At 34.1% G+C, this 15,369-nt stretch overlaps 1 protein-coding gene across 1 annotated transcript in view; it reads right to left on the bottom strand.

Moving 5' to 3' along the window:
- Positions 1-1,672: 1,672 nt before the first annotated feature.
- LOC146711186 (immunoglobulin gamma-1 heavy chain-like) overlaps positions 1,673-15,369 on the bottom strand; it is a 162,833-nt gene continuing 149,136 nt past the window's right edge. Inside the window, exons 4-12 of the mRNA XM_085452950.1 lie at positions 14,084-14,136; positions 11,628-11,936; positions 10,928-10,972; positions 10,221-10,550; positions 9,660-9,793; positions 3,383-3,503; positions 2,818-3,147; positions 2,267-2,397; positions 1,673-1,852 (exon numbers count right to left, since the gene is read on the bottom strand). Coding sequence (XP_085309076.1) covers positions 1,841-1,852; positions 2,267-2,397; positions 2,818-3,147; positions 3,383-3,503; positions 9,660-9,793; positions 10,221-10,550; positions 10,928-10,972; positions 11,628-11,936; positions 14,084-14,136 — 1,465 coding nt within the window. The 3' untranslated portion in view covers positions 1,673-1,840. The remainder of the gene's footprint in view (positions 1,853-2,266; positions 2,398-2,817; positions 3,148-3,382; positions 3,504-9,659; positions 9,794-10,220; positions 10,551-10,927; positions 10,973-11,627; positions 11,937-14,083; positions 14,137-15,369) is intronic.

Here is a 15,369-nt window from a genome sequence, read left to right as displayed (position 1 = left end):
AAACAAGCTAACCCACTAGGTGGTGGTATTTCATCATGTTTCCCACTTCAGTTATTCACTGGGTACTGTGTAAAGCTGTACATATTTGGTGTATTTTGAGTTTTTATACAGGCACAGATGAAAATGTTTTAGATGAGGTTTCAAAACAATACAGTGGTTAAAACTGAATGGATGTTAAATTATGAAGGATAAAATGTTAATTGCAATAAAACGGAAACAGTGACTGTTCTTAACTTAGATGCATGAGTAACTGGACAATCTATGTGTTTATGCTACTTTTGTTATTTTAATTAAGAATATTGATTTGTATTACACTTGTACTATATTTTGTCCACACAAGAATGATTTAATGTTTGAAATATTTTGTATTATCCTGTTTTTAAAAACATTTTTAAAAGAAAAAAAATCCCCACACAAAATCAATAGATCAATGTCAACATCGATTTTCTGTGTGTGCATCTGTGCGTGAGAGAGTATATGCATATGTGTGTAACTGTACAGGCTTGATTGCTTTTGCTTCTTGCTTTGTCTCCTCACTATATGAAGTTGTGAACTACCTGTTTCTTGCTGAAATCCCTGTGCACACAGGTACCGACTGCTGACTTCATGATCTTCATTGAAATCTGGAATTTTGTTGTCTTTGGTTGGGCCTGTCTCCTTTATTCCTGTGGCTGAGTTGTGGCTTTTGTCACTCACACACCTTCACATTGCTTCAGTTGTTGTGGTTTGCAGTTGGGGGCAACCTTCCAATCGACTTTTGTCGATGGAAGACTTGTCATGCATTGATGATACATTCATGAATTCAGTGCTGATTGGGCTTTTTCCTATAGAATAAAATACTATAGGAAATTAACTCATTCACTGCCATTGACGTCTATAGACGTCAATTGAAAGCATACGTTGACTCATGGCTGGCAGTGAATGAGTTAATACAGGTCACTTATTCATCTAAGCTTAAAATTATATATATATATATATATATATATATATATATATATATATATATATATATATATATATATATATACATATATATAGTTTCTTGAATGCAGTTTGAGAGGGTGTGGTTACATTTTGAGCATATATTCTTTTGTCTGCAAACATTTATGCCTTCTGAAGGCATGTGTATCAATTTATAGCTGGATGCATTTGCAACCTAACAAGATATTTTTTGGGACTTGAAGAAATCCACTTATACAAATGTGGCCCCAAACGTGCAGAGAAGCAGCTCTCTAAAGATGGCACGTTTAGAAACTGAAAAACATCAGGCCTTAATTGACAACAGGAATTTGGAAATGTGACTCAAATGAACTATGGAGATGCAAATACAGTAAGCTGCCAGATGCCACAGTTGTAATGGTTGGTGCACAGTTTTAGTTGTGCAGGTGTGGTCCCAGGGGTGCACCAGGAAACTCAAAACCTCCAGGCTCTAACTGATAACAGAGGTTTACGGTACATTGACTTCAAATGCTGTTGTGTTATTCTTAGAAACCTTGAGAAATCATAGAGCGACATCAAAAATGATTTTGATGTTTATTACATGCTCACATTCATATTCTGTTTAATATTTAAAGTGCCAAATGTTATTTACTGAATCTTATTAACCTAACTTTAATTTAATGAAGCATTTACAGAAGTGAAATGACCATAAGATGCAGTATAATATGTAGTTTCATTTTATTTAATTATTTTTCACATTTTGCACATCTCCTAAGTGGGTATTTGTATATGACATCTATTTAATATAAAAAATGAATGATTATGTGCATAAATATAAAATGAAAAATCAATTTTAAAAGCAGATTAGAAATGAAGCGCACCCATTCCATCCCATTTGTTATCATCTCTTTATCTGCAAAAAAAAAACCCAAAACAAAAAATCATCAGAAGGTTAAAACAAATCTGTTAAGAACAGTCATTTAATTACTATTACTAGTAAACCCTAATGTACTCTAAGTTTACATCTTAATGTTACTTATTCCAGGAGATAGTTTTGGATTAAATTAAAGCCTAAACATTTCTAAATTACACTCATTTTTTTTCCTCCTTTAAAAATCAAATGATATAATTTTCATGATAAAGGTGTGATTTTAAAAAGTGCAAACAGAACATTACAATTCCTTGTTCCTAATTTTTTTTAATTGATCTATGAGTGCTCTTTTGAGTGTACTGCATGTTCTTGTGATTGAGTTTATCCTACATTACAACTCACAGACTTCATTCTTCAATAAAACTGAAATGCAGAAAATATAAATTGCATGTTTACCTTAAGAAGACTGATGATTATGCTATAGAAGAGAGAGAATATGAAGAATATGAAGGAGGAAGCTGTGGACCAGAGGCTATTAAAATCCTCTTCAGCGGTGACATCGTCCCAACTCAGATCACAAAGGTATTCTAAAAAGTAGAAGGTACAGTACACTTGGTTAGAGGAGTGCTATGTGCATCTGTTTTCTATTTATTCATTGGGGTAATACAATTTTTCTCTTCTTTAATGGTGTTAATAGAAAAGTGAAAAATGGAAGAATTTTTCTTTTTTTTTGTGACGCTTCAAGTTTTCCATCTACACATATACCAAAGAGTTTCCATGCAACGTTTACTTCAAACAGACAGCACATATATCAAGCAATTGGACACTGTGACTCACATAGGCTGAACAACAACATGATGAAAACAAAACAAACATTTTGTCTCACAGTGACTGACATCTCAAGTGCACAGGTTTTCATATAGAAAACTCTCACAGACAAAGAATGACACAAGCACAAAATATCACATTTAAATCTTAGTAGTTACAGTCACATTCTATGGAATTACCATGGGCACTGGACACTGTTTTTAAAATATGTTTAGGTCCGACTCCGACACAGCAGGTGAACTCTTTGGTTGGATCTTTTTTGACCCAGTTTGCCTTACTGGTGGTGTAAAGACTCATACTTCGCCATTTCTGGTCATTTTTGCTCTGCTGTGCAGGGTCGTCGGTGGCTGTAGCATAAGGTCTAGAATTTCGTTCATAACTTTCTGACCATTCGATTTTATACATCTTATTCACAGTACTGGTGAACAGACACACCAGAGTGATTTTATCTTCAGACTGAAACTGGTCAGTGTGCAGCTGTGGGAGCATGTGGACTGTCACTGTTGGCTCTGTCCCATCAGAATGAGATACTCAGTTAAACAGAGAGATTTATGTACAAGTTTAAAAAGAAGACATTAAGTTATGTATATATGTGGATGGATAGATTGGTGTGTGTGTGTGTGTGTGTGTGTGTGTGTGTGTGTGTGTGTGTGTGTGTGTGTGTGTGTGTGTGTGTGTGTGTGTGCGTGTGTGTAATTGTAACATACTGTTTTTTGGATCGGCAGTTGTGGAAAAATCAGTTACCTAGTGTGTAGTCTCTGTCAGTTTTATTCAAAGATCCACTTTGGCCTCCTGCAAAATTACACATAAATACAGTATCTTCATGCAAGTCATTGGAATTTACTGTGAGAAAACCTGCTGCGTTCTACACTTTCTTTCCATCTGCCTGTCTTGTTTCAGAAACTGTAGTGATCGGATCTTTTTTTGCTGGTGACGTCGGCTCCAATTTTCAGCCATTTGATGTCATGTTTCTTTGGTGCAAACTCTTTGGTAAAGCAGGAGGCAGTATAGGTACCATCCTCATCAGGAGAGGAAATCACTTTAAGAGTTGGATTCTGCTCAAATACCACTGAAAAGTAAAGATATACACAAATGTATGTATTCAAGAAGGAATTAAATGTGCTTTTATTCAAGTAGAAACACTTATTCCTTGGTATTTTTAGGCTATTTTTTTAACATATAAATGCAAGGTGTACTTTCAGTGAAGTCAGCTTCTACCTTCCAAAAGCAACAACAACCAAAAATAGAGAACTATCAAGAACTAACTCTTATCCTTCTCAGAAGTAACAATCACAAGTTTTAGTGCAGTAATACTTTACTAGTAATTGTTACTGCCGCACAAAATCCAACATTTACTGAATAAAGCTGCTGTCTTTGCGAATGTGTCTGCTTAAAAGCCACTGAAACACAAAGATGTACACAAATGTATGTATGCAAGAGCATGGTTTTTGTTTTTCAATTTACAAACTATTCATAAATGTAGAAATCCATCCATTCATTATCTTCCATGGAAGAACCAGGAGCCGATCCTAACTGCCTTAGGGTGAGAGTGAGGGTACACCCTGGATAGGTAATTCGTTTTTCGCATGGCTAACACATAGAGAAAGACCACCATTTGCAGTCACATTCACACCTTTGGGCAATTTAGAATCACCAATTAAGCTAACCGCAGAAATGAGAAATATTTAAGAACATGTCATGCTATTTAATAAGGAGAAATATTTGCTTTTATGTCATTTATTTGACATAAGCAGCATATCTGAATATGGTTTGGGGTTTTAAAGTTGAAACATTTTTTCCTTGGTATGCTCAGATTCTTTGTCAATATAAGCAGCTTGGGGTGAACTTACAATAAGTTTGCTTCCAGTACAAATCTTCCAAAAACATCAAAACCGTGAACCAAATAAATAGAGAACTAAAGAGAACTAACTTGTATTCTTATCAGAGGTAGCAATCACTAGGTGTAGCTCAGTAATAATTTAAGAGTAATTGTAATTACTGTTCAAAAACAACAACAAAAAAAAAGAACTTTTATTGAAGAAAGCTATTGCATTTGATAATGCATTACGCATCAGACCTTTGGAATATATATATTTTTTCATGTAAACTTGTTGTAAGTCAAACAGAATAAGATAAATTGATTAAATGTGACTAAGCATGAGGCTTACGTGGTTTTGTGATATTAGCCTGTCCATTTCCAACAGTGTGATTGACACCACATTGAAAATTCTGTTGTGTATCCCAGTCCTGTCTCCTCACTCGAATTTGACTGACTCCAGTATAAACATTGCCTTTTTGAACTGCAGGGTACTGGATGAAGTCTTTCAAGGCAGTGCTGCCTTTGTTCCATGAGAAAGGAGGGTTAAAGCCAGTGGCAAGGCAGCCAAAGAGTGACAACATCTCCACTTTCAGAACCACATGGTATCAGAGGAAACACAGTGGGTGGACTTGAAGTGGCTAAGAAAGGGGAGACAACAGTAATTAAGACACCAGAATAGAAATACAATAACATACCAGACATTTCCCCTTGAAAATGATTAAAGAGAAAACACTTGAGCGGATCATTTTGTTTAATAAAGGCCAGCGTGAAGACAATTACCTTCTCTAAATGTTCAATAGAAAAACATTTCAAGTGCCCGAGTCCTTCCCTGCAACATTGCTTTGGAGGCAGTTGGTTCATCAGGATCCCCCAATAGAATTATACGTTTACTTTTCTGTTATTCAACACATAAATTAGAACATTATTTTAAATGTAGAACATGAACAGAAATCATTAAAAAAGCATAGTGTAAAGTTGTTAAATGTCCTTTCACAGTGTTGATGGCAAATTCTTACAAACCACAATAAATTTGATCCAATTTAAGCAGTGATCTCTGAAATGAGATGGTATTCTTACCTGATGAAACAGTGACTGTTGTCCCCTTTCCCCAATAGTCAAAAACACCGTAGCACAGTATAGAATCTAGTTCTTTCATGATATCAAAAGGCTAATCTATTCATGATATGGAGAAAGTCTAAATAGAACCTTTTCTTAATCCCACTAGATTAAAATCCTATTAAATCACCCAATTATACCCATTTTGACATTATCACGTTTGAGAATATTTTTACAATAAATGTACTTTAACACAATAACTGTATTTTGAAGAAAACCTCCACTCAATGGGAAGTTATATTATATCTTGTAAAATGAATTTCTCTATCCGAAACATATCCTATGCAGATTTTAGATAGGACAGGTCTTACCTGATTACATTTTTATCTTGATGCCATTTTCTTAGTAGCCTAAACCTCATTTGTGTCAGTTAACCGAGTCTTGTCTTATTTCTTACAAAAATTAATCACTATGACATTCTGATTTCGGTCTCAGAGAAAATTAAAATAAGTTTAAAACACTTACTTCTTGATATAGCTATAACTAACATCAATAAATTAAGTCCAGTTTTTTACAAGTTCTTTGCTCTTTTGGCTACAAAGTGTTCCAATAATGACTTTCTTTGCTGAGTTTATCCCAATAGATGAATCAACATTGTACTAGTGGATAAAAATAAAAAATTCTGTCTTTAGTGAAAAATACATCAATTCATTCCTGACATGACGGTGACCATTGTGCCCTTTCCCCCAGTAGTCAAAAGCGTAGTCACAGTCTAACAAGTTATTCACCACTTCATACAAAAACAGACTTTCCATCTTGGGATACTTGGTTTTCTTCATGTTGTTTGTGCAAATTGAGATTCAAAAGACTGAATTAAACCTGTTTTTCACCACCAAGTGTTTAAACTGAGTCTTCAAATGACTTCACACTCGACTTGCAGTATTTTACAAATACAGTGGGAATACACTGTACACTAACACACTGTTTCTTCGGAAAATATCAAAGTTTTTAACTCAAAATCTTAAGATTAAGGACATATTCCAAGTGCCTTACCTGTTGTGACTGTAACCATTGTACCTTTCCCCCAGTAGTCGAAAGCCCAGTTATCACAGTTGAGTCTTTTGCACCTCTCACAAAAACTAACTTCTCGGATATCCTGTTAATTTGTAAAGTTTTTCTGACTTCGGAAATAATTAGAACCACTCTAAACTTAATAATTGTTTACATAGTTATGTTTCAATTAAATTAAAGGTCACAAAGTTTTTAATCACCAGAGTTAAAATTATGACTACAGATTGTAGACTTGTGATACGCTAGAAATTAAAGCACTGCATGGTTTTCACAGTGTTTATGAACTTAAATGTCAACATTAAAGAAAAAGAAATTAGATCCCTTTACCTGGTTGTGGCTTATCCCCAGTAGTCCAAAACAGTGTCTAGTATAAAATCTCAAAAATATGCAACATACAAAAAACAACCACGCTGAAGTTCTAAATGTGTCAAATTAAACTGTGAAAGTCAAACATTTTTAATATGAACAATACAGAAAGCTTGTCTTACCTGTTGTGACAGTGACCATTGTTCCTTTTCCCCAGTAATGAAAAGCAGAATTACAGTGTAATATCTCGATAAATCCAACAAAATCTTTCATAGAAAGAAAAAAAAAATGTGTGCAAAAATCTTTTGTCACCTTATATATGATTACACTAAACTGATAAATAATAAATAAACCGGTCATTTACACAGATGTTTTATTTTTCCTTGCATGTCAAATTAAGCATAAAGTATAACAAAGATTTAATTTCATATCAACCCATCAAATGTAGACTTGTTCTCACTCAAAATAGATCGGATTGTTATTTACCAAAGGTTATTGTGACTTGTGTTCCTTTCCCCCTGTAGTCAAAGTAGCTAGCATAGCCATAGCTGTCACAGTGATCTGTTACAATCTGCTCTAATATAAACGCTTATTAACTTAAATAAAGGAAGTGTACATGTTTCTCTGAAAAAGCAGTTCCCTCTGTGCCATTTATTAGCAGTTTCCTTTGGGAGATCAGTTTCCTCTGGTTTGGCTTTTGTAAAATTATGCTTCTTGCCAGCGTCCTCTTTTTTAGAGCCTCCTGTTAATCCCAACTTTTATAGAAAATAACCAGCAGAAGTTATATAGTGCTTTTTCAAATTAAAAAATTTACAAATTCTTCCTACTCATGGTGAAATTACATTTTATTACTGGAGTATCTATTATCAACACTAATGACATCTTTTTGCCTTTGCCTTGGTATCTTAAAAAGGGTTAGGGTTACAGTTACTTAAACACCCTCTAGACCATAGGTGTCAAACTCTGGCCCACGGGCCAAGTTTGGCCCGCAGCCTAATTACATTTGGCCCGCGAAGCCATACCAAATTACTATCAGAGCTGGCCTACTGGTATTATACAGCTAATATATATATTGTTTAGTATTAAGCTTTTCTTGTTCCAAATTCATTTTTTTAGCAAAATGTGTTTGAGTCCATAAGAAAAGATTCATTCTTATATCTGGAGGAATAAATATATTTCAATAAATATTAACGTTAGCCCGCGACTTTGTTCCAGTTTTGAATTTTGGCCCACTGTGTATTTGAGTTTGACACCCCAGCTCTAGACTATATGACCAAGAAATTTAGGTTGAAATTATTTGTAGTAACACATGTAAATACATGCTTCTTTCACCTTATGGTTCTCAGCTCTTACTCCGTGACTCCATTCACTTGGGTCCATTTGTGTTTGAGTGGCATAAATATGTCATTAGAAATTGAATACGAGTTGTCCCTTGAGTAGACCTTATGTGAAAAGTTTATTAGAAACAACTACTTTGTCTTCACTTGGTGTCTAAGGTGTCTACAGCTTTCTGATTATTCATCAATAATTACGTTTCTCGGCCTTCATCCCACGATGCAGATGTCACCCTAAAGATGCAGAGAAGCAACTCTATAAAGACTGTTTTTAGAAACTGAAAACTATCATGCCTTAACTGATAACCGAAATTTGTAAGTGTGAATCAAATATGCTATGGATATGTAAATATACAGTAAGCTGCCAGATGAGTATGTTGTTTTTCAGGGAAATTCATTCACGGTTGTAATGGTTGGTGCACAGTTGTAATTGTGCAGGTTTGGCCCCAGGGGTGCACCAGGAAACTCAAAACCTCAAAGCTCTAACTGATAACAGAGGTTTACGGTACATTGACTTCAGATGTTGTTGTGCTATTCTTAGAAACTTTGAGAAATAATAGAGCAACATCAAAAATGCTTTCGATATTTATTACATCCTCACATTCATATTCTGTTTAATATTTCAGGTGCCAAATATTTCTTACTGAATCTTATTAATGTAACTGTAATGTAATGAAGTATTTACAGAAGTGAAATGACCATTGTAGTGTTTCTTCTTTTCGTTTTTTTTTTTTTTTTTAAATTTCCTTGAGCAGTTCATTTGGTTGTTTACTGAGAATTAATGTAACAACAGAATCCATAGCAGAAAAATAGTAATATCAATATCAGAATGCAGTATAATATGCAGTTTCATTTTATTGATCTATTTTACACATTTTACAGATGTGTTAATTGACTATTTATATATGACAGGCATTTAATATAACAAATAAATGATTATGTGCATAAAAAGAAAATGAAAAACATTTTAAAAATAGCGTAGAAATGAAGCGCACCCATTCCATCCCATTCGTTATGATCTCTTTATCTGCAAAAAGAAAACATCAGAAAGTTTAAAAAAGTCTCTTAATAAGAGCAATTTCAATTTTTATTTTACCCATTTACACAATTTAAATTTACATCCTAATGTTATTTATTCCAGGAGATAGTTCTGGAAGATTATATTATGGAAATTAAAGGCTATAATTTCTCAAATAAACTAATGTCTTTTTTTTTTTATTCTTTAAGAAGCTAAATAATTGTATAATTTACATTATAAAAGGTGTACTTTTCAAGTGCAAACAGAACATTAAAATTCCTGATTAAAAAAAAAAGATATTTAAGTGCTCTTTAGAGTTCCCATTTACTGCATTTTCTTGTGACTGGGTTTATCCTACATTACAACTCACAGACTTCAATAAAACTGAAATGCAGAAAATGTAAATTGCATGTTTACCTTAAGAAGGCTGATAATAATGCTATAGAAGAGAGAGAATATGAAAAGGAATATGAAGGAGGAAGCTGTGGACCACAGGCTGCCAAAATCGTCTTCAGCGGTGATATCATCCCAACTCAGATCACAAAAATCATCTAAGAAGTGGAAGATACATTACACTTGGTTAGAGGAGATCTATGTGCATCTGTTTTCATTTGTTTTTTTAGGGTAATGTGATTTTCCTCTTTGTTACTAGTGTTAATGGAAAAGTGAAAAAAGGAACAGTTTATGTGTATGTCTGCTTTTTGATGTTGTTTCAAGCTATTCATCTACACATATACCAAAGAGTTTCCATGCAACGTTTATTTCAAACAGACAGCACACATAAAAGCAACTGGACACTGTGACTCACACAGGCTGAACAACAACATGATGAAAACAAAACAAACATTTTGTCTCACAGTTACTGACATCACAAGTGCACAGGTTTTCATATAGAAAACTCTCACAGACAAAGAATGACAAAAGCACAAAATATCATATTTAAAGCTTAGTAGTTACAGTCAGATTCTATGGAATTACCATGGGCACTGGACACTGTTTTAGAAATATGTCCAGTTCCGACTCTGACACGGCAGGTGAACTCTTTGGTTGGTTTTTTTTCGTCCCAGTTTGCCTTACTGGTGGTGTAAAGACTCATACTTAGCCATTCCTGGTCATTTTTGCTCTGCAGTGGAGGGACGTCGGTGGCTGTAACATAAGGTCCTTGTGTCTTTCCAACCATTTCTGACCATTCGATTTTATATGTCTCATCCACAGTACTGGTGACCAGACACACCAGAGTGATTTTATCTTCAGACTGAAACTGGTCAGGGTGCAGCTGTGGGGGGATGTAGACTGCTACTGTTGGCTCTGTCCCATCAGAAAGAGATAGTCAGTTAAACAGAGAGATTTATGTTCAAGTTTAAAGTGAAGACACTGAGTTCAAATGTATATATGTAGACAGACAGAAAGGTGTGTGTATGTGTGTGAATTTAACATACTGTTTGTCGGATCTGTAGTTGGTGAAACATCAAAATTATTTAAATGAAACTACTACTTTCATAATATGTTATACCACTAACACTTTAATGTCAATACAAGAAAACTAAAATAAACTAATAAAATCAATCATATATGCATATATATGCATAAGGCTCACCTGCTTTTATGGGTTTACCTTGTTTTATTAAAGAATTAAAGTGTTTTGTTTTTTTCAAAAACAACAACAACAGCTATGAGTTACTCACCTCCTTTGTTGTTTTGGTTAGTATTGTTCACCGGCTCAGACGCCTCTGCAATACAAAGACATGCACACATGTATGTATGCAAAAGCAGTATACAGAAGTATACAGAAGTTGAGGGAAACTGTGATACTGTGTTCCTACTGTATCGATTTAGTTAGATTAAAGTAGTAACAAAATAAAATGACTGAGCATTCTATTTATAAATTTAGAAAAATGTAAGAATAAGTCGTGCTATTTAATAAGGCAAAATATTTGCTTTTATGTTGGTTATTTGGCACAAACAGCATATTTATATATAGTATTTTTTTAAAGGTTGAAACAATAATTCCTCGGTATGTTATTTTGTCAATGTTAGCAGTTCAAAATGGCCTTATTACTGCTTCCACTACCAAAAACATCAAAACCAATAAAATAGAGAACTAAAGAGAGCTAACTTGTGTTCTTATCAGAGGTAGCAATCACTAGGTGTAGCTCAGTAATAATTTAAGAGTAATTGTAATTACTGATCTGAAAACAACTAACAAAAAAAGAACAACTTGAAAAAGGTTACTGAATTTGATAATGCATTACACATCAGTTCAATTCTAATTTTTGTAAAAGTTTAAATTCATTCAAATTGTTTAACTTTGGAATATATTATCAATGCTGTCATGTGGTAATTGTAAATAATGCTCAGAAAATAACTAACACAAATGTGACTTACCATCAGGCTTACGTGGTTTTGTGATAGGAGCCTGTGCAATTCCAGCAGTGTGGTTTACAGCACATTGAAAATTCTGTCGTCCATCCCAGTCCTGTCTCCTCACTCGGATTTGACTGACTCCAGTATAAACATTGCCTTTTTGTACTGCAGGGTACTGGATGAAGTCTGTCAAGGGATTGTTGTCGTTGCTCCATGAGAAAGTCACTGCAGGAGGGTTAAAGCCAGTGGCAAGGCAGCCAAGAGTGACCATATCTCCACTTTCAGAACCACATGGTACCAGAGGAAACACAGTGGGTGCAGTTGAAGTGTCTAAGAAAGGGGAGACAACACTAATTAAGATACCGGAATAGAAATACAATAATATACCACACATTTTCTCTTAGAAATGATTAAAGAGAAAACACATGAGAGGACCATTTTGTTTAATAAAGGCCAGCGTGAAGACATTGCCTTTTCTAAATGTTCAATACAAAAACATTTCAAGTGCCTGAATCCTTCCGTGCAACATTTTTTTAGAGGCAGTTTGTTCATCATCATCATCTGTTATTCAACACATAAATTAGAACATTATTTTAAATGTAGAACATGAACAGAAATCATTAGAAAAGCATAGTGTAAAGTTGTTAAATGTCCTTTCACAGTGTTGATGGCAAATTCTTACAAAAACACAAAAAATTTGATCCAACTTAAGCAGTGATCGCTGAAATGAGATGGTAATCTTACCTGATGAAACAGTGACTGTTGTCCCCTTTCCCCAATAGTCAAAAACACCGTAGCACAGTATAGAATCTAGTTCTTTCATGATATCAAAAGGCTAATCTATTCATAATATGGAAAAAGTCTAATTCAACATTAATTTTATTCCCACTAGATTGAAATCTTATTAAGTCACCAAATTATACCCATTTTGACATTATCACGTTTAAGAATATTTCTCACATAATGTGAAGTTATATTATAACTTGTAAAATGAATTTCTCTGTCCGAAACATATCCTATGCAGATTTTAAATAGGACAAGTCTTACCTGATGACATTTTTATCTTGATGCCATTTTCTTATGAGTCAAAAGCTCATTTGTGACAGTTACTTCTTACACAAATTAATTACTATGACATTCCAATTTTGTCTCAGAGAAAAATAAAATAAGTTTAAAACACTCACTTCTTGATATAGTTATAACTAATATAAATAAATTATGTTGTTGTTGTTGTTGTTGGTTTTTTTTTTTTTTTTTTTTTACAAATTCTTTGCTCTTTTGGCTACAAAGTGTTCCAATAATGACTTGCTTTGCTGAATTTATCCCAATAGATGTATTGTCGTAGTTGATAAAAAAAATTCTGTCTTTAGTGAAAAATACATCAATTCATACCTGACGTGACGGTGACCTTTGTGCCTTTTCCCCAGTAGTCAAAAGCGTAGTCACAGTCTAACAAGTCATTCACCACTTCATACAAAAACAGACTTTCCATCTTGGCATACTTGGTTTTCTTCATGTTGTTTGTGCAAATTAAGACTCAAAAGACTGAATTAAACCTGTTTTTCACCACCAAGTCTTCAAATTACCTCACATTCGACTTGCAGTATTTTACAAATACAGTGGGAATACACTGTACACTAACACACTGTTTCTTCGGAAAATATCAAAGTTTTTAACTCAAAATCTTAAGATTAAGGACATATTCCAAGTGCCTTACCTGTTGTGACTGTAACCATTGTACCTTTCCCCCAGTAGTCGAAAGCCCAGTTATCACAGTTAACGGAGTCGTTTGCACCTCTCACAAAAACTAACTTCTCAGATATCCTGTTAATTTGTAACATTTTTCTGACATTTGAAATAACTAGAACCACTCTAAACTCAATAATTGTTTACATAGTTATGCTCCAATTAAATTAAAGGTCACAAAGTTTTTAATCACCAGAGTTAAAATCATGGCTACAGACTATAGCCTTGCAATAAACCAGAAATTAAAGCACTGCATGGTTTTCACAGTGTTTTTGAACTTAAATGTCAACATTAAAGAAAAAGAAATCAGATCCCTTTACCTGGTTGTGGCTTATCCCCAGTAGTCCAAAACAGTGTCTAGTATAAAATCTCAAAAATATGCAACATGCAAAAAACAACCACACTGAACTTTTAAATATGTCAAATTAAACTGTGAAAGTTTAACCTTTTTAATAAGGAGAATATGAAGCGTGTCTTACTTGTTGTGACAGTGACCATTGTTCCTTTTCCCCAGTAGTCAAAGTAGTCACAGTGACAGATTTCAATTGTACTTCAGTGCAAAAATATTTTTTCACGTGATTACACTAACCTAATAAACTGGATAAATCTGTTATTTACACAGATGTTTTACTTTACCGCCAATGTCAATTAAGCACACATTGTAACCAATTTTTCATTAACTGACAAATACAGAATTGTGCTCACTCAAAACAGATTAGATTGTTACTTACCAGAAGTTACTGTGACTTGTGTTCCTTTCCCCCAGTAGTCAAAGTAGCCATAGCTGTCACAGTGATCTGTTACAGTCTGCTTGTAATACAAATACTTTTTTAATTTAAACCAAGGAAGTATGAAAAAGTAGTTCCCTCTGTGCCTTTTATAAGCAATGTCCTTTGAGACATCTATTTCCTGTGGTTTGGCTTCTATAAAATTAGGTATATGCCAACTTCCTCTTGTTAACTGCAGTATGTATAGCAAACCAGCAGCAGAAGTTAATTATTCATTTTCAAATAGATCTAATCTAATATCTAATCTATTTAATGTATTAATGTCCTAAAAATAGGTAAACACCCTTTGGACTATGGAACCAATAATTTTAAAGGCTGAAATTACTTATGGTACCAAACATTCTTAGTACTTTATAGATATATCACACAGTCACAATGTTTAGTGCATAGTTGTGAATATTCAGTCAGCTTGCTTAATTAATTTCATAACCCCTAACATCAGTGTTAGTCTGTCTTTCTGCATCCACTCGGGTCCTTTTGTGTTTCAGTGGTCTAAATAAGTCATCAGAGAATGAATGCAAGACTATACTTAGACCCATACAGGCCTGCCAGTTTTTTTTGTTTTGTTTTTTTTGTTGTTTTTTTACCTTGAGGACTTTTCCATGCATCAATACATTACAATACACCAAATACCAGAGTCCTTCAGGCAGACCTCATGTCAAAAGTATAACAGAAACAACTACTTGGTGTTCACTTGATTTGTATGGTGTTTGACGCTATCTGATTATTTCCTAAAAGTTGATTCTGTTCAACTGGACCTAGGGTTTTTAATGGGGAAAATGTTTCATCACTCAATGTTTCATCACTCGCCTGAAGGAGTCACTTGGAAACTGTTACGTCCAGATGAACCAACTTTCGAGGATTTCCTTAGCTTAGGTATCCTGGCCTTAATCCCACTGGCAGGATTGTTGACTTGTTTTGTATGAATGCATGTGTCAGGTATACATATTAATACTCGAGGATCTGTGTCACAGTCCTGGTACGGATTGACCCAACATTTGGAGTTTTTTATGTCTTGGTTTATTTTTGAATGATGGATTGTTCTTTATGTTTCTCTGGTTTGTTGGGTTTTATGATGAATCTGTGTTTCAGTTATTTTGGTGTGTCTTTGCATTATGGATTGTTTTCTTATTCTCTTGTAGGGCTTGTGATGGTGATGATGATGATGATGATTATTAGTTTCATGTTTCTGTTTATCCGTGTTTAAGGATTTGTTGTTGCATGTATTG

This window comes from Copadichromis virginalis, linkage group LG4 (assembly GCF_057382275.1).
Source record: "Copadichromis virginalis isolate Kocher_CV1m ecotype Utaka linkage group LG4, C_Virginalis_male_GT1.1, whole genome shotgun sequence".
In the NCBI taxonomy this organism is placed as follows: domain Eukaryota; kingdom Metazoa; phylum Chordata; class Actinopteri; order Cichliformes; family Cichlidae; genus Copadichromis; species Copadichromis virginalis.
This window is presented reverse-complemented; position numbering and strand designations above follow the sequence as displayed.